The 22,521-nt window shown below is 37.3% G+C and overlaps 3 protein-coding genes across 8 annotated transcripts; 1 reads left to right on the top strand and 2 right to left on the bottom strand.

Annotated features, from left to right (window-relative positions):
* Positions 1-662: 662 nt before the first annotated feature.
* LOC133872394 (uncharacterized) lies at positions 663-11,671 on the bottom strand. Of its 4 annotated transcripts, none has more exons than XM_062309896.1 (7): positions 11,492-11,671; positions 10,872-11,095; positions 8,579-9,844; positions 8,427-8,495; positions 8,093-8,291; positions 7,874-7,967; positions 663-808 (listed from the first exon to the last, which is right to left on the bottom strand). In XM_062309896.1, the coding sequence occupies exons 2-6, from the start codon at positions 10,872-10,874 to the stop codon at positions 7,897-7,899; spliced, it is 1,608 nt and encodes a 535-aa protein (XP_062165880.1). In that variant the 5' UTR covers positions 10,875-11,095; positions 11,492-11,671; the 3' UTR covers positions 663-808; positions 7,874-7,896. The 4 variants fall into 4 exon arrangements, with proteins under 4 accessions (XP_062165880.1, XP_062165878.1, XP_062165879.1 ...); XM_062309894.1 differs by lacking the exon at positions 663-808 and adding an exon at positions 3,639-3,917; XM_062309895.1 differs by lacking the exon at positions 663-808 and having other exon boundaries at positions 7,560-7,967; positions 10,872-10,924; positions 11,036-11,095.
* Positions 1,101-3,647, top strand: LOC133872395 (WAT1-related protein At2g37460-like). Its single transcript, XM_062309898.1, has 7 exons — positions 1,101-1,538; positions 1,679-1,741; positions 1,832-1,948; positions 2,089-2,329; positions 2,414-2,575; positions 2,993-3,144; positions 3,221-3,647. The coding sequence occupies exons 1-7, from the start codon at positions 1,342-1,344 to the stop codon at positions 3,450-3,452; spliced, it is 1,164 nt and encodes a 387-aa protein (XP_062165882.1). The 5' UTR covers positions 1,101-1,341; the 3' UTR covers positions 3,453-3,647.
* Positions 11,672-13,417: 1,746 nt separating the features above from the next.
* Positions 13,418-20,046, bottom strand: LOC133874248 (type I inositol polyphosphate 5-phosphatase 8). Of its 3 annotated transcripts, none has more exons than XM_062312122.1 (11): positions 19,717-20,046; positions 18,600-18,696; positions 18,431-18,518; positions 18,268-18,336; positions 17,871-17,943; positions 17,509-17,613; positions 16,537-16,990; positions 15,728-15,924; positions 15,360-15,468; positions 15,011-15,159; positions 13,418-14,322 (listed from the first exon to the last, which is right to left on the bottom strand). In XM_062312122.1, exons 2-11 carry the CDS (start codon positions 18,627-18,629, stop codon positions 14,028-14,030), a joined length of 1,569 nt encoding a protein of 522 aa, XP_062168106.1. In that variant the 5' UTR covers positions 18,630-18,696; positions 19,717-20,046; the 3' UTR covers positions 13,418-14,027. The 3 variants fall into 3 exon arrangements, with proteins under 3 accessions (XP_062168106.1, XP_062168107.1, XP_062168108.1); XM_062312123.1 differs by having other exon boundaries at positions 19,756-20,046; XM_062312124.1 differs by lacking the exon at positions 19,717-20,046 and adding an exon at positions 19,659-19,676.
* Positions 20,047-22,521: the final 2,475 nt, after the last annotated feature.

The following is a 22,521-nucleotide window of genomic DNA, read 5'->3' as shown; positions in this document are numbered from 1 at the left end:
GTTTTTTTTTTTTTTTTTTTTTTAATTTTTAATTTTTTTTTTAAAGTTGGATATACAAAGAGAGGATCGATGAACAGTATATGTCACAAAGGACTATCGCACATAATTTAACTTGAATTTAGCCATGGATACCTCAGATTCACCGATGGAGTAGTAGGGGTTTTACCATAGTAGAAAGAATATACAAATGAGATTCTTATGTTAGGCCAACACCCCCACCCCCTTTTTGTTTCTGGACTAACATGTTAATCAAGAATAGTGCCACCTTTGATAATGTTCCCAAGGCAAAAGGCCTTCATCTATCTCTTTGAAGATATTAATCAAAATATACTTAACTTCTCCTATAATTATCAGATTTTTCATTTTTTGGTTTTACTTCAAAGATGCTCAGCTGAAAAAAAGAAATAAATAAATAAAATTAAAAGATACTTACGTTTGTTAAATTTTTTGTTTCAGGATCTCAATATAAAAATATTAATAAACAACCCAAAATATAAAACACTAGTACAAACATAAAAACAATTTTTAACTTTATATCACATTAAAATACTTTTTCCAAATAATAAAAAAAAAAAAACAAAAACACCCCAGAACACTAACAAACATACCTGAAATATTTTAAACCCACCACCCTCCCACCCAACACCAAAAAAAAAACACACATATATATTTAACGAATTTAAATACATAGCTAAATTTTTTAATGTGAAACTAGTAGCTTATAGTGAAGTCCCAAAGGAGTAGCTAAATCGGCTGGGAACCACGCCTCATGAAGCGGAGGTCACAAGTTCGAATCCCCCCTCCCCGTCTTGTGTGGACATGTCAAAAGAAAAAGAGTAGCTTATAGTGAAAAGTTATTCTTCCTAAATTAGAATTTATTATTTTGAATAAAATAAAAATTAAAAAAGGCCAAAAAGTCGAGCCATAAATCGAAAATTGAATCTCGGGATTTAAAATCGAAATAACCCAAATAATGAGGGTTGTGAAATAATAGAAAACAACTTTTAAAATGGATAGCAAAGCAACTCCACCAGGTAAAGTGGGCACTCAAACAATGCCATAAGATTTATATAAATGAACCACTGGGGTTGAAAGCTTTATCAAGAATGAGTATCAACAAATCGTCATAGAGATGAACTCATTTGGTATCAATAATTGGTGAGCAATAATTTGAGTTTTAGGATAGTAGTGGAGTACGCAGCTATTGCCGTCTACATAAGCAGGACCCCATTGCCTACCATTCGGATTCTCTTGCGAGCAATTTATAACTAGATTTTGTTGTTTCATTACTGCACTGAAGCTCCATCAACCTGGTCCGGTGGGGAGGCCATACAATACAAGATGAAGAGCCAAGCACTTCGCACGTTTGAAAGAATTAAACCATTTCTCGCTGTCATTTTCTTGCAGTTTGGGTTTGCAGGAATGGATGTTATCTGTAAGGAAGCCTTAAACAAGGGGATGAGCAATTACGTGCTCGTTGTCTACCGCCACGTGGTTGCTACTGTTGTCATTGCCCCTTTTGCAATCATTCTAGACAAGTTCGTTCTCTCTCTCTCTCTCTCTCTCTCTCTCTCTCTCTCTCTCCCCAAAGCACATCCATACAGACACAGGCAACTGACTACTAAAGAGCCTTTTTTTTTTTCAACTTTTTTTTTTTTTTTTTTTTTTTTTTTTACAGGAAAGTAAGGCCAAAGATGACACTTTCAATCTTCACCAAACTAATCGTGCTCAGCTTATTGGAGTAGATTTTCTATAACACTAACCAAGTTCTTCCTTCTAATATTTCATATATTTACCATTAAGCATATCTTATGTCTTGTTCTATTGGCAGGCCAGTAATTGACCAGAACTTGTATTTTCTGGGAATGAAGTACACGACAGCAACTTTTGCAGCCGCCATGACCAATATTCTTCCTGCCCTTACATTTATAATGGCCTGCATTCTCAGGTAACTAAAACGTAAACCACCACTTTTTAGGCTGTGTAGCTGCATATGCTTCTCTAAAAAGATTAAAACACAACATAAGAACGCATCAAAGACTAACTTTACTGATCGCCGATGTAAACCATTTTTTTTTCTCTTCCTAGGCTTGAGAAGGTTAGATTTAAAAGTATCCGCACCCAAGCTAAGGTGATGGGGACTATAGCAACAGTTGCAGGAGCCATGGTCATTACACTGGTAAAAGGCCCCGTCCTTGAGTTGATCTGGACGAAAGGAAAAGTTTACCAAGAACATCAACAGGGCGGAACCAATCTTCAACATTCAATTAAAGGTTCCATAATGATCTCCATTGGCTGCTTCAGCTGGTCTTGTTTCATGATTCTGCAAGTAAAGTGTTTCTCCCCATCATATGTATTACAGAAAATTTTTATGGATCTCATAATATAACACCCTCATGCTCTGTTTCTCCAGGCAATCACACTAAGAACATACCCTGCTGAGCTCTCTCTTACAGCTTGGATATGCCTGTTAGGCTCATTCGAAGGCGCCGCAGTGGCGATAGTGATGGAAAAGGGAAAAAAAGCCATCTGGTCAATAAAATGGGACATCAAATTACTAGCAGCTCTCTACAGTGTAAGAATATAAAACTTTATACTCATCTACAATTTGTCATCTTTGTAGCGACTTCCTCCAAGTCTATGAGCACCTTTGATCATATCTAACCAATCATACAGGGATCATATACCACCAACAGGGTTACATAACCTAAAATAGCCCAATAGGCCTAGACACTCTTTCTCAAACCCCAACCTTGTTGAAAATCTTTTCTGCCTTACCAGTCCAGAATTCCAGACCCATCAAAGCCGCGTATTAAAGTGATGCATCTCACAATCCATGGGGGAAAGTCTTCATCTTTCAAAATAACAGGAAAGCCACTCCTATTTTCATTTCTCCTAGGCAAAGATCATGTCAATTAACGAAAAATCAGATCTTAGGCAAAGCAAGTAGTGTATTTTCAACTCTTTATACCTATAAAATACATGCCTGCAGGGCATAATCTGTTCAGGACTGGCTTACTATATTCAAGGAGTAGTAATGAAAGACAGAGGCCCTGTTTTTGTGACGGCTTTTAGTCCCCTATGCATGGTTATTGTTGCTGTCATGGGCTCCCTCCTCTTGGCTGAGCAAATGTATCTCGGAAGGTATCTACCAAGCTTAATCCACCACCACAACCACACACGAGAACAGAGTGACTAACTAATTTGATCAACTGTACAGGGTACTTGGTGCTATTATCATTGTTGCGGGCCTATATCTCGTCATGTGGGGTAAAAGCAAAGATTACAAGTCCCCAACCCCATCAACCAATGAGCAAACAGCGCTGGATTTACAAATAATACATGCAGGAAACACTGGAAAAGAAAATTTTAATCATGAGGTTGTCACAATTGACGTCTCTGGTGGGGAGACAAATAGACAACAAGAGCAAAGGAATCCAGTCACTGTCTAAATTGCAAATTTCCTGAAGAGTTCCATGCACCTCACAGTTCTAAGGTTACAGCTGTATTGATAGTATCTGGCTGTCACATCTAATTAATATTGTATGCATTACTAAGGTTTTCCAATAAGTGTAAAATAATCTCCAATAGTGGTGCAAGGAAAATGAAAATTCACATAAAAACATAATGAAACAGAGTTTGATCAATCTCCACAATTTTCCAACTTAAATTGACTGAATAGCATTCGATTCTGAATATGATGGAAGGAAGATGACATGACTATTTATAAGAGAATATCATGACTTGACAAGTGATGTAAAGTCAAATGAGCACCTCTCACAATATGTGACTAGATGATCATGCGCTGAATCCACTTCGATGACCTACCATCTCATGCCCTCCCAGGACATCAATATAGTAAGAGAAGCATTAAATAATGGCCAAGCATTTCCCCCATCTTGCACTATCTGCAACATCTACAATTGATCCAGAACCACAATGTTAATTCTTACAGCCTCAACATCCCTTTTTTTGGAATCTTTTTTTCTTTTCCTTTTTTGATGATGAGGAATGCAGGTCTTATTGCTTAATGGGCGTAAAAAAAAAGACATCATTGATAACAACTCACTCTCGTTAAGCTCTGAGAGTTCAAGGAAGGGAGAAGGTTTCCATTTTGAGAAATGCTACATGTACTTAAACATTTGCAAAAAGAATTTTACTAAGATGATGCGAAACTTATTCATTGGTACTCGTAGCATTTCTTTTTATTACTTGTTTTGATCATTTCCAACGAATAAGCTCCACATCAGTTAGTAAGGCTCTCATTATAAAAGTTTAAGTACATGTAGCATTTTTCTTCCCTTTTTCCATCTCTCGAGCCGAATCCATGTGAGGTGAGTCATAGCCGGGAATGTATCCGTAACATGAAAACAAAGAAAATCCTCAAGCGACGCTCCAGGCCAGCAAGCCTTCATAACCCAAGTCCCTAGTAACGTATAGTCAGGGCCTACCCGCTAAGCGCTCTACCATGAGCGAGGGTCAAAGCTAGGGTGATGCACTCGGAGGGGTCCCATGCAAAGCACTCCCTCCACACAGATCGAGTAGTACTCCGGCTTTGCCTGCGGGCTAGCCCCATGGAATTGTTTGCACCCAAGGGAATTCGAACCTTAGACCTCATGAGAATGCCACCAAGATCAAGGCCCTTACCACTTGAGCTAACCCTTGGGGTTCCTTATTTTGGAATCCCATGCCTTCCCAAGACCCTTAGTTACAAACACTAGTCCATCATATCCTCGTCATTGAAAAATAGAAAACACCCATTCTGTGAACAAATGCCATATCACAATATGATGGTTCTATTTTTATTTTTTATTTTTGATAAGTACATAATATAATGGTTCTAAGGACAAAAAAGGGAGTTCTACTGCCATGGGGAAAGACAAAAAAACAAATAGGCGAGGAAAGAGAGAATAAGGAGAATTTGAAATTTAAATTCAAACTATCAATGGCTCTATCTCTTCTGATCAGCAGGTTATTAGGGATCATGTTGCTCAATTTTATAAATCTCTTTTTGCAGAACCTCTCAGTTGGAGGCCTAGGATGGATAACATTGTTTTTGACAATTTGGATGCGGGTGAAGCCTATTCCTTAGAACTTCATTTTGAGGAAAGGGAGGTCTTAGAGGTGGTTAAAGGTTTGAATCGTGATAAGGATCCAGGCCCTGATGGGTTCACTCTTGCGTTCTTCCAAGATTGTTGGGATGTGATCAAGACTGATCTCATGGGAATTTTCCAGGACTTTCACACTCATAGCAAGTTTGTCAAAAGCATTAATGCCACTTTTTTAGCCTTAATTCCGAAGAAGTTCAGGGCTGTGGATCTTAAAGACTTTCGGCCTATTAGTCTTGTAAGTGGTGTGTACAAGATCCAAAGTTCTTGCTAATAGGCTCAGAAAAGTTGTGGAGAAGATTATTTCGAATCCCCAAAATGCTTTTGTGAAAGGAAAGCAAATTCTTGATTATGGTCTTATAGCTAATGAGTGTTTGGATAGTCGCATCAAATCAGGTGAACCAGGGTTACTTTGTAAACTGGATATTGAGAAGGCTTATGATCATGTTAACTGGGATTTCTTATTGTATATGTTGAGAAGATGTGGCTTCGGGGAGAGAAGGTGTTCTTGGATAGCACATTGTATTTCTTTGGTGCGCTTCTCGGTTTTGGTGAATGGCACCCCTTCTGGTTTTTTTAGCAGCTCTCGTGGTCTTAGACAGGGTGATCTTCTGTCGCCTTTATTGTTTGTCATTGTGATGGAGGCCTTCAGCAAGTTGTTCTCTATTACTGTTCAAAGGGGCTTTCTCTCTGGCTTCTTTGTGGACTCTAGTAGCAATGGAGTGATTATTATTTCTCATCTGCTTTTTGCAGAAGATACATTAGTTTTTTGCGGGGCTAGTCCTGAACATCTGCTCTATCTTCGTATGTTATTACTGTCCTTTGAAGTTGTTTCAAGATTGAAGATTAATTTGGATAAGTCAGTTTTGGTTCCTGTGGGTCTTGTGGATAACATGGATGAACTTGCTGGCATTTTGGGCTGTGGAGTTTCTTCTCTTCCTTTAAAGTACCTTGGCCTTCCTTTGGGGGCCCCTTTCAAGACTAAGTCTAGTTGGGATGAGGTAGTTGGTAAGATTGAGAGGCGGTTGGCTAGCTGGAAGCGGTTGTATTTGTCGAAGGGTGGCAGAGTAACCCTTATAAAAAGCACTCTCTAATCTTCCTTCGTACTTTCTATCCCTTTTTCCTATTCCTTCCAGTGTTGCTAGTCGTATTGAGAAGCTGCATTGGGATTTCTTGTGGGGTGGCATAGGCGAAGAATTTAAATTTCATCTGGTTAATTGGGCCAAGGTTTGCTCTCCTATTTCTAGTGGTGGTCTGGGCATCAGAAATTTGAGGATTTTCAATATGGCTTTGTTAAGGAAGTGGCTGTGGCGCTATGCCCATGAGAGAGAGGCTTGGTGGAAATCTGTTGTGGATGCAAAGTATGGATCTACTTGGGATGGTTGGTGTTCTTTAGGCCCCCCTGGGTCTCACAGAGTGGGGTTGTGGAAGTATATTAGGAAGGGATGGAGTTTGTTTTGCAGCCATACTAGACTTATTCTGGGAAATGGATCTAGGATCCGTTTTTGGGATGATGTGTGGTGTGGTGAGGTGCCTCTTAAGGAAGCTTTCCCAGTTTTGTACGACATTGCGTGTGAGAAGGATGCACATGTTGCAGACCATTTGGTTGTGGTGAGCAGGTCCTATCAGTGGGATGTTAGCTTCTTCCGAGTGGCCCACGACTGTGAGATGGATGTTTTGGCTTCATTTTTCTCTTTGCTGTACTCAACCATAGTGAATTGTGATGGGGAAGATCAGCTTTGGTGGTCTCCTTCTCACAAAGGAAAATTTGATGTTAGATCTTTCTATAAGGCTCTTGCTTGCAAAGAGGCTATTCATTTTCCCTGGAAAAGTATTTGGCGGACCAAGGTGCCCTTGAAAGTGGCTTTCTTTGCTTGGACGGCAGCGCAAAGGAAGATCCTCACATTGGACAACCTCAGAAAGAAGCGTGTCATTGTGATTGATAGATGTTGCATGTGCAAAATGAATGGGGAGTCGGTGGATTACCTTCTTCTCTATTGCGAGGTTGCACGCGCTCTTTGGAACGCCATCTTTAGTCGTTTCAGTTTGTCTTGGGTTATGCCTCTTCGGGTGGTAAATTTATTCGCTTGCTGGTGGACGGGTGATCGCTCTCGGAGTGCAGCCATGTGGAAGATGGTTCATTGTTGTTTTTTGTGGTGCTTGTGGATGGAACGCAATGATAGGCAGTTTGAGGACAAAGAAAAAACCATTGAGGAACTCATGTCCTTTTTCTTTCATTCTTTGTACTCTTGGTCGGCGGCGTTCCTCGCACCTTTATCGTTTAGTTTTAATGATTTCCTGGTATTGTTTTCTTCTTCTTCTTAGTTGCCTTTCTTGTATACTTCCTGTGTACTTGATTGCGCTTGCGCTTTTTATTGATATTTCTCTTACTTATCAAAAAAAAAAAAGAGAACGAAGAAAACCTCAAAAGATATATCATACTCCTAGATCTTCCTTGCAAAATGATTACTTCCATTAGTGAGGATACCATATACAACCAAGATAAATGAAAATGATGAGAGTGGATAACCAAAGTAACAAAAAAAATCTCTCTTTCTAGTAACAACTAACACATCTTAAATTTCATTTTTCTTCAAGACAGCATGGACTACAACCTTCATCATACATCTCTGCTGCTCCCCACCCCCATCCCATCCTAACCCAACCTCGACCTCGACCTCAAGAGCCCTTAAGTTAGTGGTGCAATCGCTACAAGGAATAGCCAAAAAGATTACTTCTATGCACAAAACAAAGATGATCCCTACCTCACAATTTGAATGAGCTTGCTTCATGAAAATTGCTTCCCCTCATCCTTTCCATATATACGCTGAAGTTCACGTGTAGCAGCTAGAAAGGATTCTGAAAGCATAAAGAAGAGGAGTCACGAGAAGAAAGACACACACATACACACAACAGAAGAAAGTGAAGAATATTACAGTCAAAAAGTCTAAAGTACTTTTATTAAACTAGATAGTTTGCATCACCTTTCCAAAGGCGGAAGGACTTCTGATTAATAGTTGAACCAGTTATAGTCTGAATCACCTCAAACAACATGTGTTGAGGTGTGCTCCTAAGCTCTTGGACAATCCCATAAATAGTCTTCCCATTCTCGAAGTAGATGTGATTATTTGGATGTTTTGTTTTGCATCCAGCATGACGCTCAAATTCATATGCATTGATCACCTACAGAATAAGTTAATCAGTCAAGTGGGTCAAAAAATTGTGCTTAAGACTTCCTTTAACACCACAACACAATATCCGAAAACCTTAGTTAAGTTAATCAGTCTACTGGGTGGCACTAATACTGAACAAGCTTACCTTAGTGAAGTTACATGACTGACAGCCACATGAATATCCAGTACCTTTTATAATACCATGAAGTTCCTTCTAACATGCACAGAATAAACCAGAGATGTTATAAATGATAAGCTAATTCGAAAGATAGAAAATGCGCAATAACTGATATTTACCTCCCTTGACCAGGCAATATACTTTACAGGAACTCCATCCAGCATACCAGTTGATAACAAACTTCTGACATTAGATGGGAAGTTGTTTGGAGGAATCTTCTTAGACATTTTCAGATCGTCTTTCTTTTTGGAAATATATTCAGTTCCAGAAGCAGTTATATGGGAAGTACTTGTATGTGCATCAGCACTTGATTTAACCAATTCTTTCCCATTTACTGCTTCTGATCTTTGGACAGAAGGATGACCCATTAACAGTTCATATCCAGACATGAGCCTTCCCGAGGGATTAGCATCATCATCATCATCATAGCCACCAAAGGATATGATAGTACTCTCTCCCTTATTGCAAGAGTGACCAATTAATAGTGTATTGTTTTCACCCTTGGTGTAAGCATGAACAATTGGTACAGAAGTATTTTCATCCTTATTAAAGATGTGGCCTGTTGCTATGGTATTGTCATCTGCCTTGTCATAGGTTTGACCAATAGAAATGATACTGTTGCCACCCTTGCTGAATGTATGACCTGATGATATGGTATTGGTGTTTCCTTTGTATGTTTGACCCATTGACAAGTCGTCATCCCCCTTGTTATAAGGTTGTCCCATTGACATAAAATTGTTATCTGCTCGGTCATAGATGTCACCTATAGATATGATGTCATCCCCTTTGCTATAAGTGAGACCCATTGATATTGAATTGTCATCTGCCTTGTAAGTATGAGCTGCCATCATGGTATTGTTATCCTCCCGATTGTAGGCATGTTCCATTGGTACAGACATGACATTTTCAGAGTCCTTAACCTGGCTGACTTTAACTTTTCTAAATGCACCATAGTTTAGATCTGACCTAGGATCTTCCAGTGTATGCGACATCGATAAACCAAACGAGGGATCGTTCCCAAATGTATCCTCATTAACTTTTCTTCCCACATCCATTTTTTCTGTGCTCAGTGATGGAATATTTCTGTCATCAAAATTAGCAGTCCTGGTAATCTCAGAATCTAATAACCGCTCAGTGAATTGGCCAGAGAATGATTGAAAACTTGAAGCATTTCCCCATGAAGAAACATTTGAGTTTAACATTCCTGGAAATAGATTGTTGGTTGGACCCCCTGTCGCCTGTTTCTTGTTAGGGAACAGCTCCACCTCAGGGCCATCCATGAACCACTGATGAGAACGCTTCAGCTCAATTCTAGAAGAATTATCGTAAGCCATCTCACTATCATTTAGACCTCCTGCACCCTTTGCCATCCAGAAGCCCTGATTCTGGAAAGAATGTCACGAATAATTTCTTACACAGATTCCTTACAATATAACTAAATGAAAAAAGGATTGTAAGAACACCTGCAATTAGTATAAAGTAAATAACAAACTATGATCAATCTGCCACTCAGGTATAGTCTGCATCACATGATTCACATCTTCGTAACCAATCAGTACAACTCTTTCAGTTTCAACATTAATTTAGGAAAAATCAAGAATATTAGTTTAAAGGTTACACTGATGCTGCTCCAAAATATATAATTAATATGCCACTTGTAAAGCCAAGAGATGCTGAATGTGCCTTCAACATTAACTAGTACTAATTAATTCAAAGTCCAAGAATCCCAATAAACTTGTAAGAACGAAACAAATTCACATGCTTGTTTTCTACATATGTTGACAAGTCCTATTTAACACTGATAAAAATCTATTATTTACATTCTGGTTTAAAGCCATCCATGACGACACAGGGAGAACTCAAGTTTTGGGGTTTGCCTATTATCTTGCATTCTACAATTCTGCAAAACAATAAAACACTTAAATTTATGGGAACAAAGATTATGTCTATCAAACTTAACCAGCATGACAAGTGAGAAGGATCTTTCATTTTAATGGCAGAAGCATCCTAGATCCTCACAGGATTTGTCGGTTGTAGAAAGAATGAGGGAAATAAAAAGGGAATCTACAAACATGACTTCCTTTCTCGATCATTTTATAGCATTTTCCTTTCCCTCCATTCAACCCAAGAACCAAGAGAAAGGCCAGACAGCTTACAATGACACATTCTATAGGTCAATGGAGCATGCACATACACAGACACGGGAATCCAAAGTTTGATTGAAACTTTTTTAAACAAATTCGAAAGTCCCATCCAAATGGCCCCCATTAGTTTTATTCCAAACGCACAAGGATTTACTTCTGCCGGAAATTCAAACAAGGAGATACAAGCTCTAATTCCCATGGCTCATTTAAATTCATTTCAAAGCTCTGTTTTCAGATCCAAATTTCATAGAAGGTATGCAAAACTTACCATTTTTCTTGTACTTCAAATTTCTCTCCAATGTTGTGCTTGCACTTCCTAAGCTGGTTAAATGATCAAGTATACACACCCTTCAGAACGCATATCTTGCTATCAATAAAGAAAAATTTCTCTCGACAACAAATACCACATAACCGTTCGAAAAGAATTAATACTTCACAGAACTATGATCCGTAGTAGACAACTAAGCTCGCTGCCAATTATCCATAACTTATCTGCCAAAAGAAACGAAGAAAATACAACAATGAGACAATTCCGCAATAATTTACTCCATTCTCTGTATGATCTTTATGAAAAATGTAGAACAAGGAAACAAAATCAGAGTAATGAATCTCAAATTTCCATAATGCAGGAAAGGAAAAAATTCCACTCAAATAAGCCCAATGCAAGTATGAAGCTTACTTGAAGTGAAAGTTTAGACTAATAACATCAGAAACCAAAGCAATCATAACACTTCTACGATGAATTCACTCAAAAGTAAAAATTCAACAATATGCTTTCCTTTTCATCCATTTTCAGAGCAACCAAACGAATACATAATTGAAAAAAAAAATCCAATGAAACCCTAACCCTAGTGCTCTGAGTAAGGCAGAGATCTCCGTGATACGCACCTGTTGCGAGAAAGATCGAAAAGGCGCTCCGATTACCTCGTGATCAGTGAGCGGAGACTGAAGAACTCTCCGGCAGCGATCAACCGGGAAAGACGCCGGCGATTGTACGGTCGGGGATCGCGGCGAGATGAGAAAGTTTGGAGTCGATTTGAGGCTTTTTTTTTTTTTTTTTTTTGGGGAGAAAGATATAAGATGGTGCTCCGCACGATCACAATTACTGGAGCCTTATCGTGGCCGTACACGTGGGCAAGAACTAGTTCTATCAGTGTTGAACGTGCTTAGGCCATGAAGGTGGTGCCTTTAAAAGTGTACCAAAACGTGGCGAAATGACTCGTAGGGAATTATGCCCGCCTTATAACATTCATAATAACTTCACCAAATTTTACTCACTAAAATAATTAAAAATTATTTTTTCTATTCTGGTGAGCTACTTTATTAAAATTTCTCCAGCAGTCTCACCATTTTAACTAGTCAATATTCACTATTTTATTTAAATAATAATTTTTTTATATTTATTTATTTTTTCTCTATATAATCTTTTTACGAAAAATTATTCGTATCTATGAAATAAGAACATTATCGTATGAGACATGAGAGATGGGAGAAGAAAATAAGAGAAAAAATGAAAAAAAGTATGCTAATCATGTGAGAGAGAAAGGTGAAACAAAATTTGATGAGTGGATTGTTGAGTGAAAATGCCTCATTTAATTTGGTTAGTAATTTCAGTCATCAAATTTTTTTGGTTAAAATGGTGAAGCTGCTGGGAATGGTTTTTCAGAATTTTCATCAAATTGGCTCACCTAAATAGCTAAAAAATTATTTTGGTGAGGCTATTAGGAATGCTCTTACCTTAAAATTTACTTATTTCTTTTTGTCATTTTAATTAACCACCATTAACTTAAAATAAAATTTACCAAATCCATTCATAAATTTTAAATTTTATCAATTTACTTCTTATAATTACAATAGTTTTCAAACAGATAATTCTCTTTATCTTCGGTTAAATTTCTAAATCATATGATTACGTCATACCTAATCAAAAAGCAATACGTGTCTTCATTAATAAAAATAATAAAGAACAATATAAAAAGGAAAAGGAAATTTTAAATATAAATATAAAAACAAATTTTTAAGGATGTGGTTGAACCACCACTAGATGTGAGATGGTGGAACCACCCTAAAAAAACTTCAAAAACTCTTAGGCTCTTTGAAAGTACGTTAAATCTTGTTAAAATTTTTAAAATAACCATTTTTTTTATTAAAAAAATTCAAATATTTAGGCGTTGATATTTGTGTAAATTCCGTTAAATCCTGATCAACACTTAATCCTAACAATTTTATTTTATTTTATTTTTTTAAAAAAAAATAGGAATGTTTTGAAAATTTTGACATCCTTCTGTTAGGATTTAACGAAAAATCTTAACAAATGGGTAAAATTAAAAAAATTGAAAGATGAATACATTAAATTGGGAGTTTTTTAAATTTAGTGAGATAATTGCAAATGTAGTGAAAGTTTAGAGATCCTTAAAAAAAAAAAAAAAGATAGCCTAATGAATTCCTACTTTTTAGTTTAATTTGCTTTTCAAAGTTAATAGAATATATAAGTTATTAAACAAGATTGGTAAAAGTTTGATTGATGATGGGTCACCTCATCATAGATTTTGATAGTGTCATCTTATTAGTTTTTACTTTTTAAGCATGTATACTCGGACTCATCTCTAAGGGAGATACTCTATTATTTTCAAAGTTAATAGATGTTAGCCCACCACAGTTAATGGGCTAGCAAACTCCATCCTTAAGTAGCGGGCAATGGCAAATGCTGAAGATTTTCTGCAAAACATCAAAATCCAACCCAAGCCTACCTTGCTCCTCTGAATTAAACTGGAATGGCATAAGCAATAACATACAAAGCAATTCACATGTTGGTAGATTTGGAATGTTAGATATAAATTTCATCATTTAGGAAATTCTGCAGACAGAAAAAACCATCCCATTTTTGTACTGTACAGTTCTAGTTTGATCTATTCTCCCTATCTGCCTCCTCTCTCCCACAGAAACAAATGAACAAATAAATGGCCCCCCCTCCCCCCATTCTTCTGCAAAAGCTGTAACTGAACTCTATTCTCTAAGACCACTCAACCAAATAGACTTTAAAAGCAAAAGCTCAAGTTTAAAAAATATAAACACGCATGGCTAAGAGTCCAGAGATGCACAGCCACTTCCCCCATTCATTTGCATTCCCTTTTTGCTTCAGACTCACTCCTCGGATTCTTCCATCAACCATCTGATCAATGATCATCATCATGTTCCTCACTCCTATTATTTACAATTTTTTCCCCTTAATCATCTACGTGTCAAAATTTCACCCTGCCACACCCACGTGCTTTTAATAATAAAGGCAGAGAGAGAAACAGAGGCCTTGAGCCAGCCCCATCATCATCACTCACCACCATGCATGCCGGTCCCAACAGTTTAAAATGCGGTGGACATAGGCGGTGTCAGTGTAACGAGCTTTGATAGGTGTGATATATGATTCTCAAAATCTGGAGGAGGCGGTGTCTAGGCAGCTTTGTGCCCGGGTAAGTAGAAGAATTTCTTCGGCTTGGACTTTGACTGCACATGACGATGTCAAGGGAGTATTTGTTGACAGTTTATTTGTGCAGAATTTGGTCGAGATGGTTGGGGTGGTAGCAGCGACATTGTTCTTGTTTGCAACGTCGACGTGGACTGAGAATAGTGAATACACCGGTCTGTGGTCTGAGAATTTGGACTCCCCTCTCAAGTACCACATTTGTTTTAGTCCTTCTCCTTTCCACAAAATCCTGTCGCACCTGTCATAATGTCCAAAAAAAAAAAAAAAAATGAAAAAACCAATCCAATCAGATTTGTTTATGCAAGCTTTTTCTTCACACCCAATTTCAAATAGACTGACGTAACATGTTTTAAGGCTTTCCGTTTTCAAACCATATAATAAAACTCTTATGGAACGACATCGGTTGTTTGGATCATATTGATTTGATGGGATAAAGCTATTATAAGTAAACATAGCATGCAGACAGATTGCTTACAAATGACCATGCTGCACAAATTATTAAACTAAGTGACAACTTGCTTGAGGCCTGTACTATTTTTAATCAATAACAGATAATGAGCAGTCAATGTTGCATCTTACACGGCAGCAATTAAATTAAGAAGAGAAAATATGACTCCTGCTTGCCTCCCTACCAAGGGAGTGGTCTGCTTTATGATATTCAAATCTCTCTCTATCTCTCTCTCATATCCACTTGCATACTAAACTAATGAAGCAAATGATGCTCTGCACATGACTAATTTTCTCTGTGGACGTATTCAGTTTTGGTAACGCTAAAAAATGAAATGCTCGAGAGAGACCTTTGAATACAACATTGACAGCAGCTTAAGTCTTGTCATCGAAATTGAGACAATTGACCCAGGATTAGAAATCTAGAAACCTTTTTAATAAATGGGAAAGAAGGGGACAACGAAATTTTGGAACTTTACCAGGCAGGAGTGCGTCGTTTCTCTTTAGATTTAGAGGTTTGGACAACATAATTGTTAGAATTGGCGAGGTACTTGTAAGTGGGAGCAAAATATATCTTCCCTTCTACCCACCCTTTAAATACTCGACCAGCCCTCTGCTCCATCTTTAGCTGCCAACAGAATTTAGTCAACACATTAGATTGGATAAAAAAGGGGTATTTTCATAGTGAAAAATTGTTGATCTTCTTGGGTAAATTCCAATCCAATAATAATGTGATTGGCAGCATAATGTGGATTGAAAACGACAACATCCAAAAATAAAAGCATTTTATGTTAAGCGCCACAAGTTTAGTTCGGATCACTCACTCACCTGATCCTTCTCTAAAAGTGCCTGCCAATCATGCTTCTTTAGCAGCTCATGTGTATCTCCACAACCAGCCGCAAGCCGGTAATTTAAATCCCCGAGCCAAATAATGTTGCTGAATTGGAAAAAAAAAAGGTGAGAAAGTTGATTATTTTATAGAAAAGAATATGTGGCAGCAACTTCATGATAATAAAATTTTAAATGAGAAAAATTATTTTCAGTCCTTTGCTTAAGTTCAAAACTGATGACCAAGACTGCCAACTGTAATGAAGTGCTTAGAAAAAGTCAATCTTTCTTGAGAGCCCATGAAAACTACAAAAGATTATCAAAATACATAAGCAAATAAGTAAATGAATATATGCAAATTGACTTACTCATGATCCAATATGGAATCAGGAGGAAGTGACTGTTCTGGACCACTTGACGAATGCAGAAACCTTGTTTTCTTTAGAATTTCTGCAACATCTGAATTTCTCCTGATCTCGGCACCTTCTTTCTCCCCGGACGTCAAGTGGGTGCATACAAAGCAGAATGTTGTCTGGTACAGTGTCATGCTGATCGATATCGAGCCCTATTACAAATAGAAAAGAAGATTCTAAGAAAAACTGAGAAATAAATTTTCCTTAATTAAACAATGCAGCTACTTCATGCTTCATAATTACAGACCATAACCAAATTCTTATGCCTAGACACATGAGGCATCATACAACTATGGTACATGTCTAAATCTATATATTATGTTGTCTAAGGTTCGACGTCACGCCCCCGGGCAGAAACGCGAATTTTACCCGATTTTACTGGACCCGCTTTACATGGTGGGATCTAGTTAGGACAAAGCCTAGGACACCCATGTTATCCAACAAAAAAAAAAAAAAACGAAAACTTCACTTATAATACCTGATCTTTGATACTCAAATTTTAAATTAACATTTTTCAAAAATCTCATTTTTTTTTTTAAATTAACATTTTTTAAACTTTGAATACTTAATTTCAAAAGTAATGAAATATCATAGAAGATTGAATAGCTAAAGTGATGAAATATCATAGAAGATTCTCATAAAAAAAAAATTAAATTAAAAAATTAGAAAAAAAAAAAAAAAAAAAGAAAAGAAAAGAAAAGAAAAGAAAGAAAGAAAGAAACTGCATAGTGCATATTATGTTTAGAAGATTTTGAATAGCTAACCTTATTCCCAAGATATCCCATAATGCCTCTGCCCACACAGGAGACCTTCAAATTGCTGACGTGTTTGCAAAGATCCGCTCGAACCCACACGCATAGGAAGATTCCTACCATCTGCTTGCTCGCCGCCAGGCAGTACCGTCGATGAGATGCACTATCTTGCTTCCTAGACTTGACATATGAGGTAGGCGAGCACTCATCATTATGGCTAAAACCCAAATTTGAGTTCACCAGGTTTTGGAAATCCTCTTTACCAAGTTCATCTTCCAATGAAAGCAAATCTGAGAAGCTGAGCCTTGGTTTCAAGCTCCCATGGCGGTCAGCCTGTGGCGAAACTTCTGCACTAGTGGCATTGTCGTTCAGTGCTTGACGAATCAGGGAAAGCCACTTGGCAGCTGGGCCGTTGTCCTCTGCGCCCAGTACGTTCCCCGCATTAAGAGGGACGATTTCTTGGAACCTATTGCCAAAAAAAAAAAATCATCAAGAAATATACGATTTTCCAAATTACTAAACTACCCGTTCCTCTTTGGGCCGTACACACACAGGCGGACCGGTCCACTGAGACCGGCTCTATGCACGTTAGTGATGAGCTGTGGGGACGCGTTCGGCCGCGACAAGTCTATGGAATAGTTCTTAGTCTAATAGAGCGACTTGCTGGACGAGACTTTGTGCCAACAACGGCGGCGCGTGATGACACGCGCAATTCCCACTTTTAGAAATTTGCCAGCGGAAGCTGAAAGCGATGTACAGTAGTTGTAGTAGGTGAGGAAATTTATGCATACTTTCTAGGCCTGGGTCTCGCATTAATAACTACTTGAGTAACACGTAGTCTACTGAAGTGGGCATGTATGATTAAAAGCTTAGGCTTCCATTCATGGAAACAAGCTGCTTTATTAGCGTAAAAAGACAAGCAAAGAGAACAAGAAAGGTATCTTATTTGGAATGTGAGGAAGAAAAAGAGTCCGAAAGCATTACCCAATAACGTAGATGTCAGCTGGCGTGGGGGACCTCAGCCAATCTCTCAAGTTCAAGCCCTCGTGGGGGGATTTCCCTCCGACATTCCATGTCCCCACGAACATCCTAAATAATCCCAACTATGCCACGGTCATTCCATTCTCATATTAACGTAAAATTTCATACATGAATTTCATGATAAAAATATTAATAATGTCAGCAATATAAAGACAAGGATCGGGATTCATAGCAATTATATGTCCGAATTGCTAACAGACAACATGAAAGAGCCCATATCAAATAATTGCTTGTGAACCTGATCCTAAACGAATAGGTGATCAAATTTAGATGGGATTAATTGTTCTACTTAATTTCTCAATTACCTGAAATTTTGTGTATCTCTGACAGTTGCTTCCGGCTCGAATCCTGGCCCAGTATTTTCCTTCACTAACCACCCTTCAAGCCAAAAATTAAGACACAGTTAGAGGCAACTCAAAATCCAAGAGGAACACACAAAAGTACACACATCAGACATCCATTCAAGACAGCCGTATTTCCACCGTCCACGTGGGCACGAAGACCCTACTCGTCCCCAACTAACCAAACGGGGCCCAACTAGAATCCAGTTTGTGTTAGCGTATCCCGATGATCCCAAGCTCATTTCCCTTTCCCCAATGTTCAATCATATTTAGTGGAGCCGTCGATCTGACGGAGCAGAGTCTGTACAGAATAGACGGGAAAAAGGTCGAAGCAGTAGAAAGTAAAACTACAGAAAAATACCTGAGAAATCTTCCGGCACGACGAGGTAGCGGTCCTGGTCCGAGCAGCTCCTCCTCCTTTCAGTTTTATCTGAATCCCAAAATAGCAAGAATTTCTTAAATACGAAACCGAAACCAGAAACACATCCGATACGAAACACAAAATAAAACCCGAAAATGTATACCTTTTATAGTATAAGAATCGGAGTAAAACTCTTCCCCTCCGCTCTGTATATTCAGCCATTTTCTCACCACAACTTTCGGCCACGAAGACTGTGACAATAAACGATAGGGGCTTTCAATAAGCCTATATATAGCCCGAGAGTAAATTATATATAAAGATCAATTCCGTACCTTGGAGATCTTCCTGCGCTCAGCTCCCATTGCACCACCGTCAAATCACTGAAATCGAAAACGAGTCCAATCGCAGTCGCCAATCAGGAAACAGCCGCTGAAACGTTGAGGAAGCAATTTTAATGGCGTGTAAGCTTTATCCGAATCTCTATCCGGCAAGATATTTTCAAGAAAAAAAATCAGTTGAATATTATTGAAAGTCTCCAAGAAAAACAGTGATTGATTAATCAAACATCAAGAGGGGGTACTTTTTTCCCCAAATGGGTATTTAGACGATATAGTTATTTAGACGATATTATTGGCGTCAAACGGAGGATTCAACGGCAATATAAAAGACCCAGTTGCAGGGTAAATGGAGACAGCTTCTGAGACAAAAAAGAAAGAAAGAAAAAAAAGCAATAATAGAAAATAAAAGAAAATAAAAGAAACGTAATGAATATTATATGCGAGAAAGAAGAGGCCAGGTACATCCTTTTGGCGAGGAATTTTCTTTTCTTTAGAAGCACCAGTTTTGCCCTTTACAGAGAGGAAGACAGAGTGGAAGACGAAGGATTAGAGAACCAAAAGCTTGTTACTTTCTAGATCTTTAGGCAAGGATCAAATCTCGATTAACCCATCTCAGAAAGCTCACCTTTTCATCTTTCTTCGACGCGGAGAAACTACCTAATCGAAGACTAAGAAAGCAGATCAAAACCCGGATGTAAATTTATAACTGTCTCAGAAATAATGGATTGGAAGTGAAATATACGCCACAGAAAGAACCAAGAACTAGGAGGGTTCTGGCTAACCGTTTGGGCGTAGACGAACCAGAATAACATACAGTAACAGAAAATAAAACCGAAAAAGTCATTCATTCTTCCAAAAACGGAGACAATAAAAAGGAAAACAGAAAAACAGAGTTCATAAGAAAAAGCGGGACAATGAAGATTGAAGCAATCAAAAATACTGTTATTGTTTTTCGGAACAGGGGTCAACAACATTGCTGATTAGGGATGGGTTTAAGGCACATTAGCGGAACATGAAGACATTAATCAAGACGGGAAAAGAAGCAATAATTACGCCAAAACGATGCATAGTGCACAGAGAAAAATACAAACAGAGATGTACATGCACTTACAGGAATCGACAAGGCTCCTCTTATCGGGCTTTCTTTTACCTTTCTAGTAAGAGAGAGAGAGAGTGATTGAAATCACAATTTGACGTGTGTTTCTCTTTCTTTTGCCTCTTCTGGTTTAGTGGAGAGAAAGGAGAAAGAGAAAAAAATGGAGAACAAGTTTGGGGGCGTTCCTCGGAAAAGAAAAAAGGGGCAGTTGGTCCTCAAATTTATAAGTGTGTCACGGTGTGAGATTTAGAAAGTCCAGATCCAAAAAAAGAAAAAAGAAAAAATGAAAAAGAGATGGAGAAAGTGCAGAGAGATTTGAGGGGGGAGTGGAGATGCGATGACCTGAAGTCCAATGGTGGGCATTTTAGTAATTTGGAAATAATAGCAACCTGGGTACAGTAGTGTGGTGTTAATGGAACTGAACCACCTCTCCGTACGCGTGTCCGGATCATAGCTCTATTGCCCAGCACTGTACCAGTTCCTACAGCAGAAGAGCTTCTTTTTGGGGAGAGTGGGGGACCCAAAAAAGTGAACGATGGAGTGGGGTTGAAGTCCAACTCATCTAATTGCGGTTACTGTTAAAAATGGTACTGCAGAAGATCTATTTATATAGGGCGGCCTCGTTTCTTGTCAAGCTCAGTCATATTTAATGCACATATTATTAAACTAGCTGGTTTTTTACGTAATGCTAAAACTATGAATGTCCCGTTTATTGGAATCGCCTTTTTTCTTTTTTTTTTTTCTTTTTTCTTTCTTTTTTGTCCATTTCAAATAATTTAAATAATATTTATTTCATGATTATATTTAAATTTTGTGTATCCAATGGCATATAAGATGTGTTTTTTTTTTTTTGTTTTTTTCAAGTAAAAGATCCCTTTCGATAGAAATGGAATATAAATTGTTAGTTGTGCATAATTTCACATGTTACTTGAGCACAAAGTTTAGGTTTAGTGATTAATTCTCACTAACCAATGTATATAAAGTAATTTTACATGTTATATAAATGTTTATTAAGTGTTCATTCAATAATAAAGTAACTTTTAAAATTAACATTGAGTATGTAATTAATTAAATGGTAATTTTAAAAGACACATCATTATTTGATAGACACTTGATAGACGTTTGTATGACATGTAAAATTACTCATGTATGTATCAATATAATTAAACAAATATTGTCCAATTTTATAGAGTAATATTATGACCGTCTTTTTATCTTTTTAAGTGATGTGACTCTTAAAATTATCGTCGAATTTGTGATTAATCACTATTGAATTTTAATTAAATTATAATTTTAAAAGTCACATCAACTTTAAAAAGATAAAAATAAGATAAAAATACGGTTCCTAAAATTACTCAATCTTATATCATAATAAATAGTATTGTTTCATGTATTACAGTTTTTCTATAAATTTTTTATAAATTCACATGACATAAACAATTAACAAATAGTATTCCATGTAATATTAACCATATATTACACTTTTTGTTACAAATTTTTTTATAAACTCACAGTTTTTACTGGAAATTAAAAACATTAACAAATAATTTAAAATGTAAAATATTTATAAATTACTTAAGAAAAAAAAAAAAGGGGAGGAAAAACCCTTCTGACTCCAAATATATATTTGTGATCATAGAATTTTTTGAAGAGTGGGGAGTGGAGACGGGCCAAATTTTGAATGAGGAATGTTAAAGCATCTTCTTGTGTTCTCATAGTGTTCTCCTTGAAAAAAAAAAAAAAAAAAAAAAAAAAAAAAGGGAGGAAAAGCCCTTCTGACTCCAAATATATATTTGTGATCATAGAATTTTTTGAAGAGTGGGGAGTGGAGTCGGGCCAAATTTTAAATGAGGAATATTAGAGCATCTTCTTGTGTTCTCATAGCGTTCTCCTGAAATATCATAGATATAATTTTTTATTAAAAAAATTATATCTATGCCATCCAAAAGGATATAGATATAATTTTTTAATTATATTTATGTCATTGCAGGAAAACACTAAGAAATATTTTAGCATTTCTCTTTTTAAATAGCGTTAGCAATTTTGAAGAATTTTAGATAGATGGTCAAATCAGTTAGTCTTTTCAGAGCTAGTCCCTGTGCGGCTGACCGACTGTGCTCTTGGTTCAGGACTTCGGGGTGCATGGTCCCCCAAGTACCAGATTGGACCCCACTCTTCACTTTATTAGGTGAAACCCAACAGAACTTCTCTTTAGTACCCCTCATCCATCTCTTCATCAACCATCGCTATTGGCTATAAATTCACGCAGCGGAAGCTCATGAATGAGTGCAGCACGTAAGAATGGCATTTTCTATACACAAACAAGAAGATAGAAAATTCTAAAAAACAACAAATATTTACTAAAATTGTGAGCTCCTTTTACTATCTTTTTAATATATATCACTTTATACCCAAAGTAAACGACAATGTTGTGTTTTATAAAATACCCAAATAAGTTTAAGGTGTTGAAATGCTTGGTTTAAAGGCAAGGAGAATTCAGGTTTTTCAAAACCCTTGGGTTAATTTTATGTGCAACGTTCGAACAGTTCGTGCACTGTCCCAATGTTGCCACAATAGAACATTCAAATGGTGCTTAGTATCGGGTAACAAAATTTTAGCAAAAGCGTTCCAATGGTTGTGGATAACCCTTCTAACGGTTATACTGTGCATGCGATTATAATACGTCCAAACTTAAATAAAATACGAGGGAACCTTATGGCACCCAGTTTGGTTCACTCCTAGCAGCCCTAGAGAGAGAAAGAGGGAGAGAGAAGGAGAAGGAGAAGGGCTTTTCTTTTGGGTTTTGTGCTATTAGGACAT

The sequence above is a fragment of the Alnus glutinosa genome, chromosome 7, assembly GCF_958979055.1.
Source record: "Alnus glutinosa chromosome 7, dhAlnGlut1.1, whole genome shotgun sequence".
Taxonomy (NCBI): domain Eukaryota; kingdom Viridiplantae; phylum Streptophyta; class Magnoliopsida; order Fagales; family Betulaceae; genus Alnus; species Alnus glutinosa.
Note: the sequence above shows the minus strand (reverse complement) of the source record. Positions and strands in the feature narration are given on the sequence as shown.

Excerpts from the sequence above, each read along its gene's own strand:
- LOC133872395 (XM_062309898.1), top strand. The coding sequence starts at position 1,342 with ATGAAGAGCCAAGCACTTCGCACGTTTGAAAGAATTAAACCATTTCTC. Across the intron at positions 2,576-2,992 it reads TACTAGCAGCTCTCTACAGT|GGCATAATCTGTTCAGGACT; the intron begins GTAAGAATATAA and ends ACATGCCTGCAG. Across the intron at positions 3,145-3,220 it reads GAGCAAATGTATCTCGGAAG|GGTACTTGGTGCTATTATCA; the intron begins GTATCTACCAAG and ends TCAACTGTACAG.
- LOC133872394 (XM_062309896.1), bottom strand. Across the intron at positions 8,496-8,578 it reads ATATTGCCTGGTCAAGGGAG|AAGGAACTTCATGGTATTAT; the intron begins GTAAATATCAGT and ends TGTGCATGTTAG. Across the intron at positions 7,968-8,092 it reads GTCCTTCCGCCTTTGGAAAG|AATCCTTTCTAGCTGCTACA; the intron begins GTGATGCAAACT and ends TTATGCTTTCAG.
- LOC133874248 (XM_062312122.1), bottom strand. The coding sequence starts at position 18,629 with ATGGGAGCTGAGCGCAGGAAGATCTCCAAG. Across the intron at positions 18,519-18,599 it reads AGCGCAGGAAGATCTCCAAG|TCTTCGTGGCCGAAAGTTGT; the intron begins GTACGGAATTGA and ends TTATTGTCACAG. Across the intron at positions 15,925-16,536 it reads TGGGATATCTTGGGAATAAG|GGCTCGATATCGATCAGCAT; the intron begins GTTAGCTATTCA and ends TATTTGTAATAG.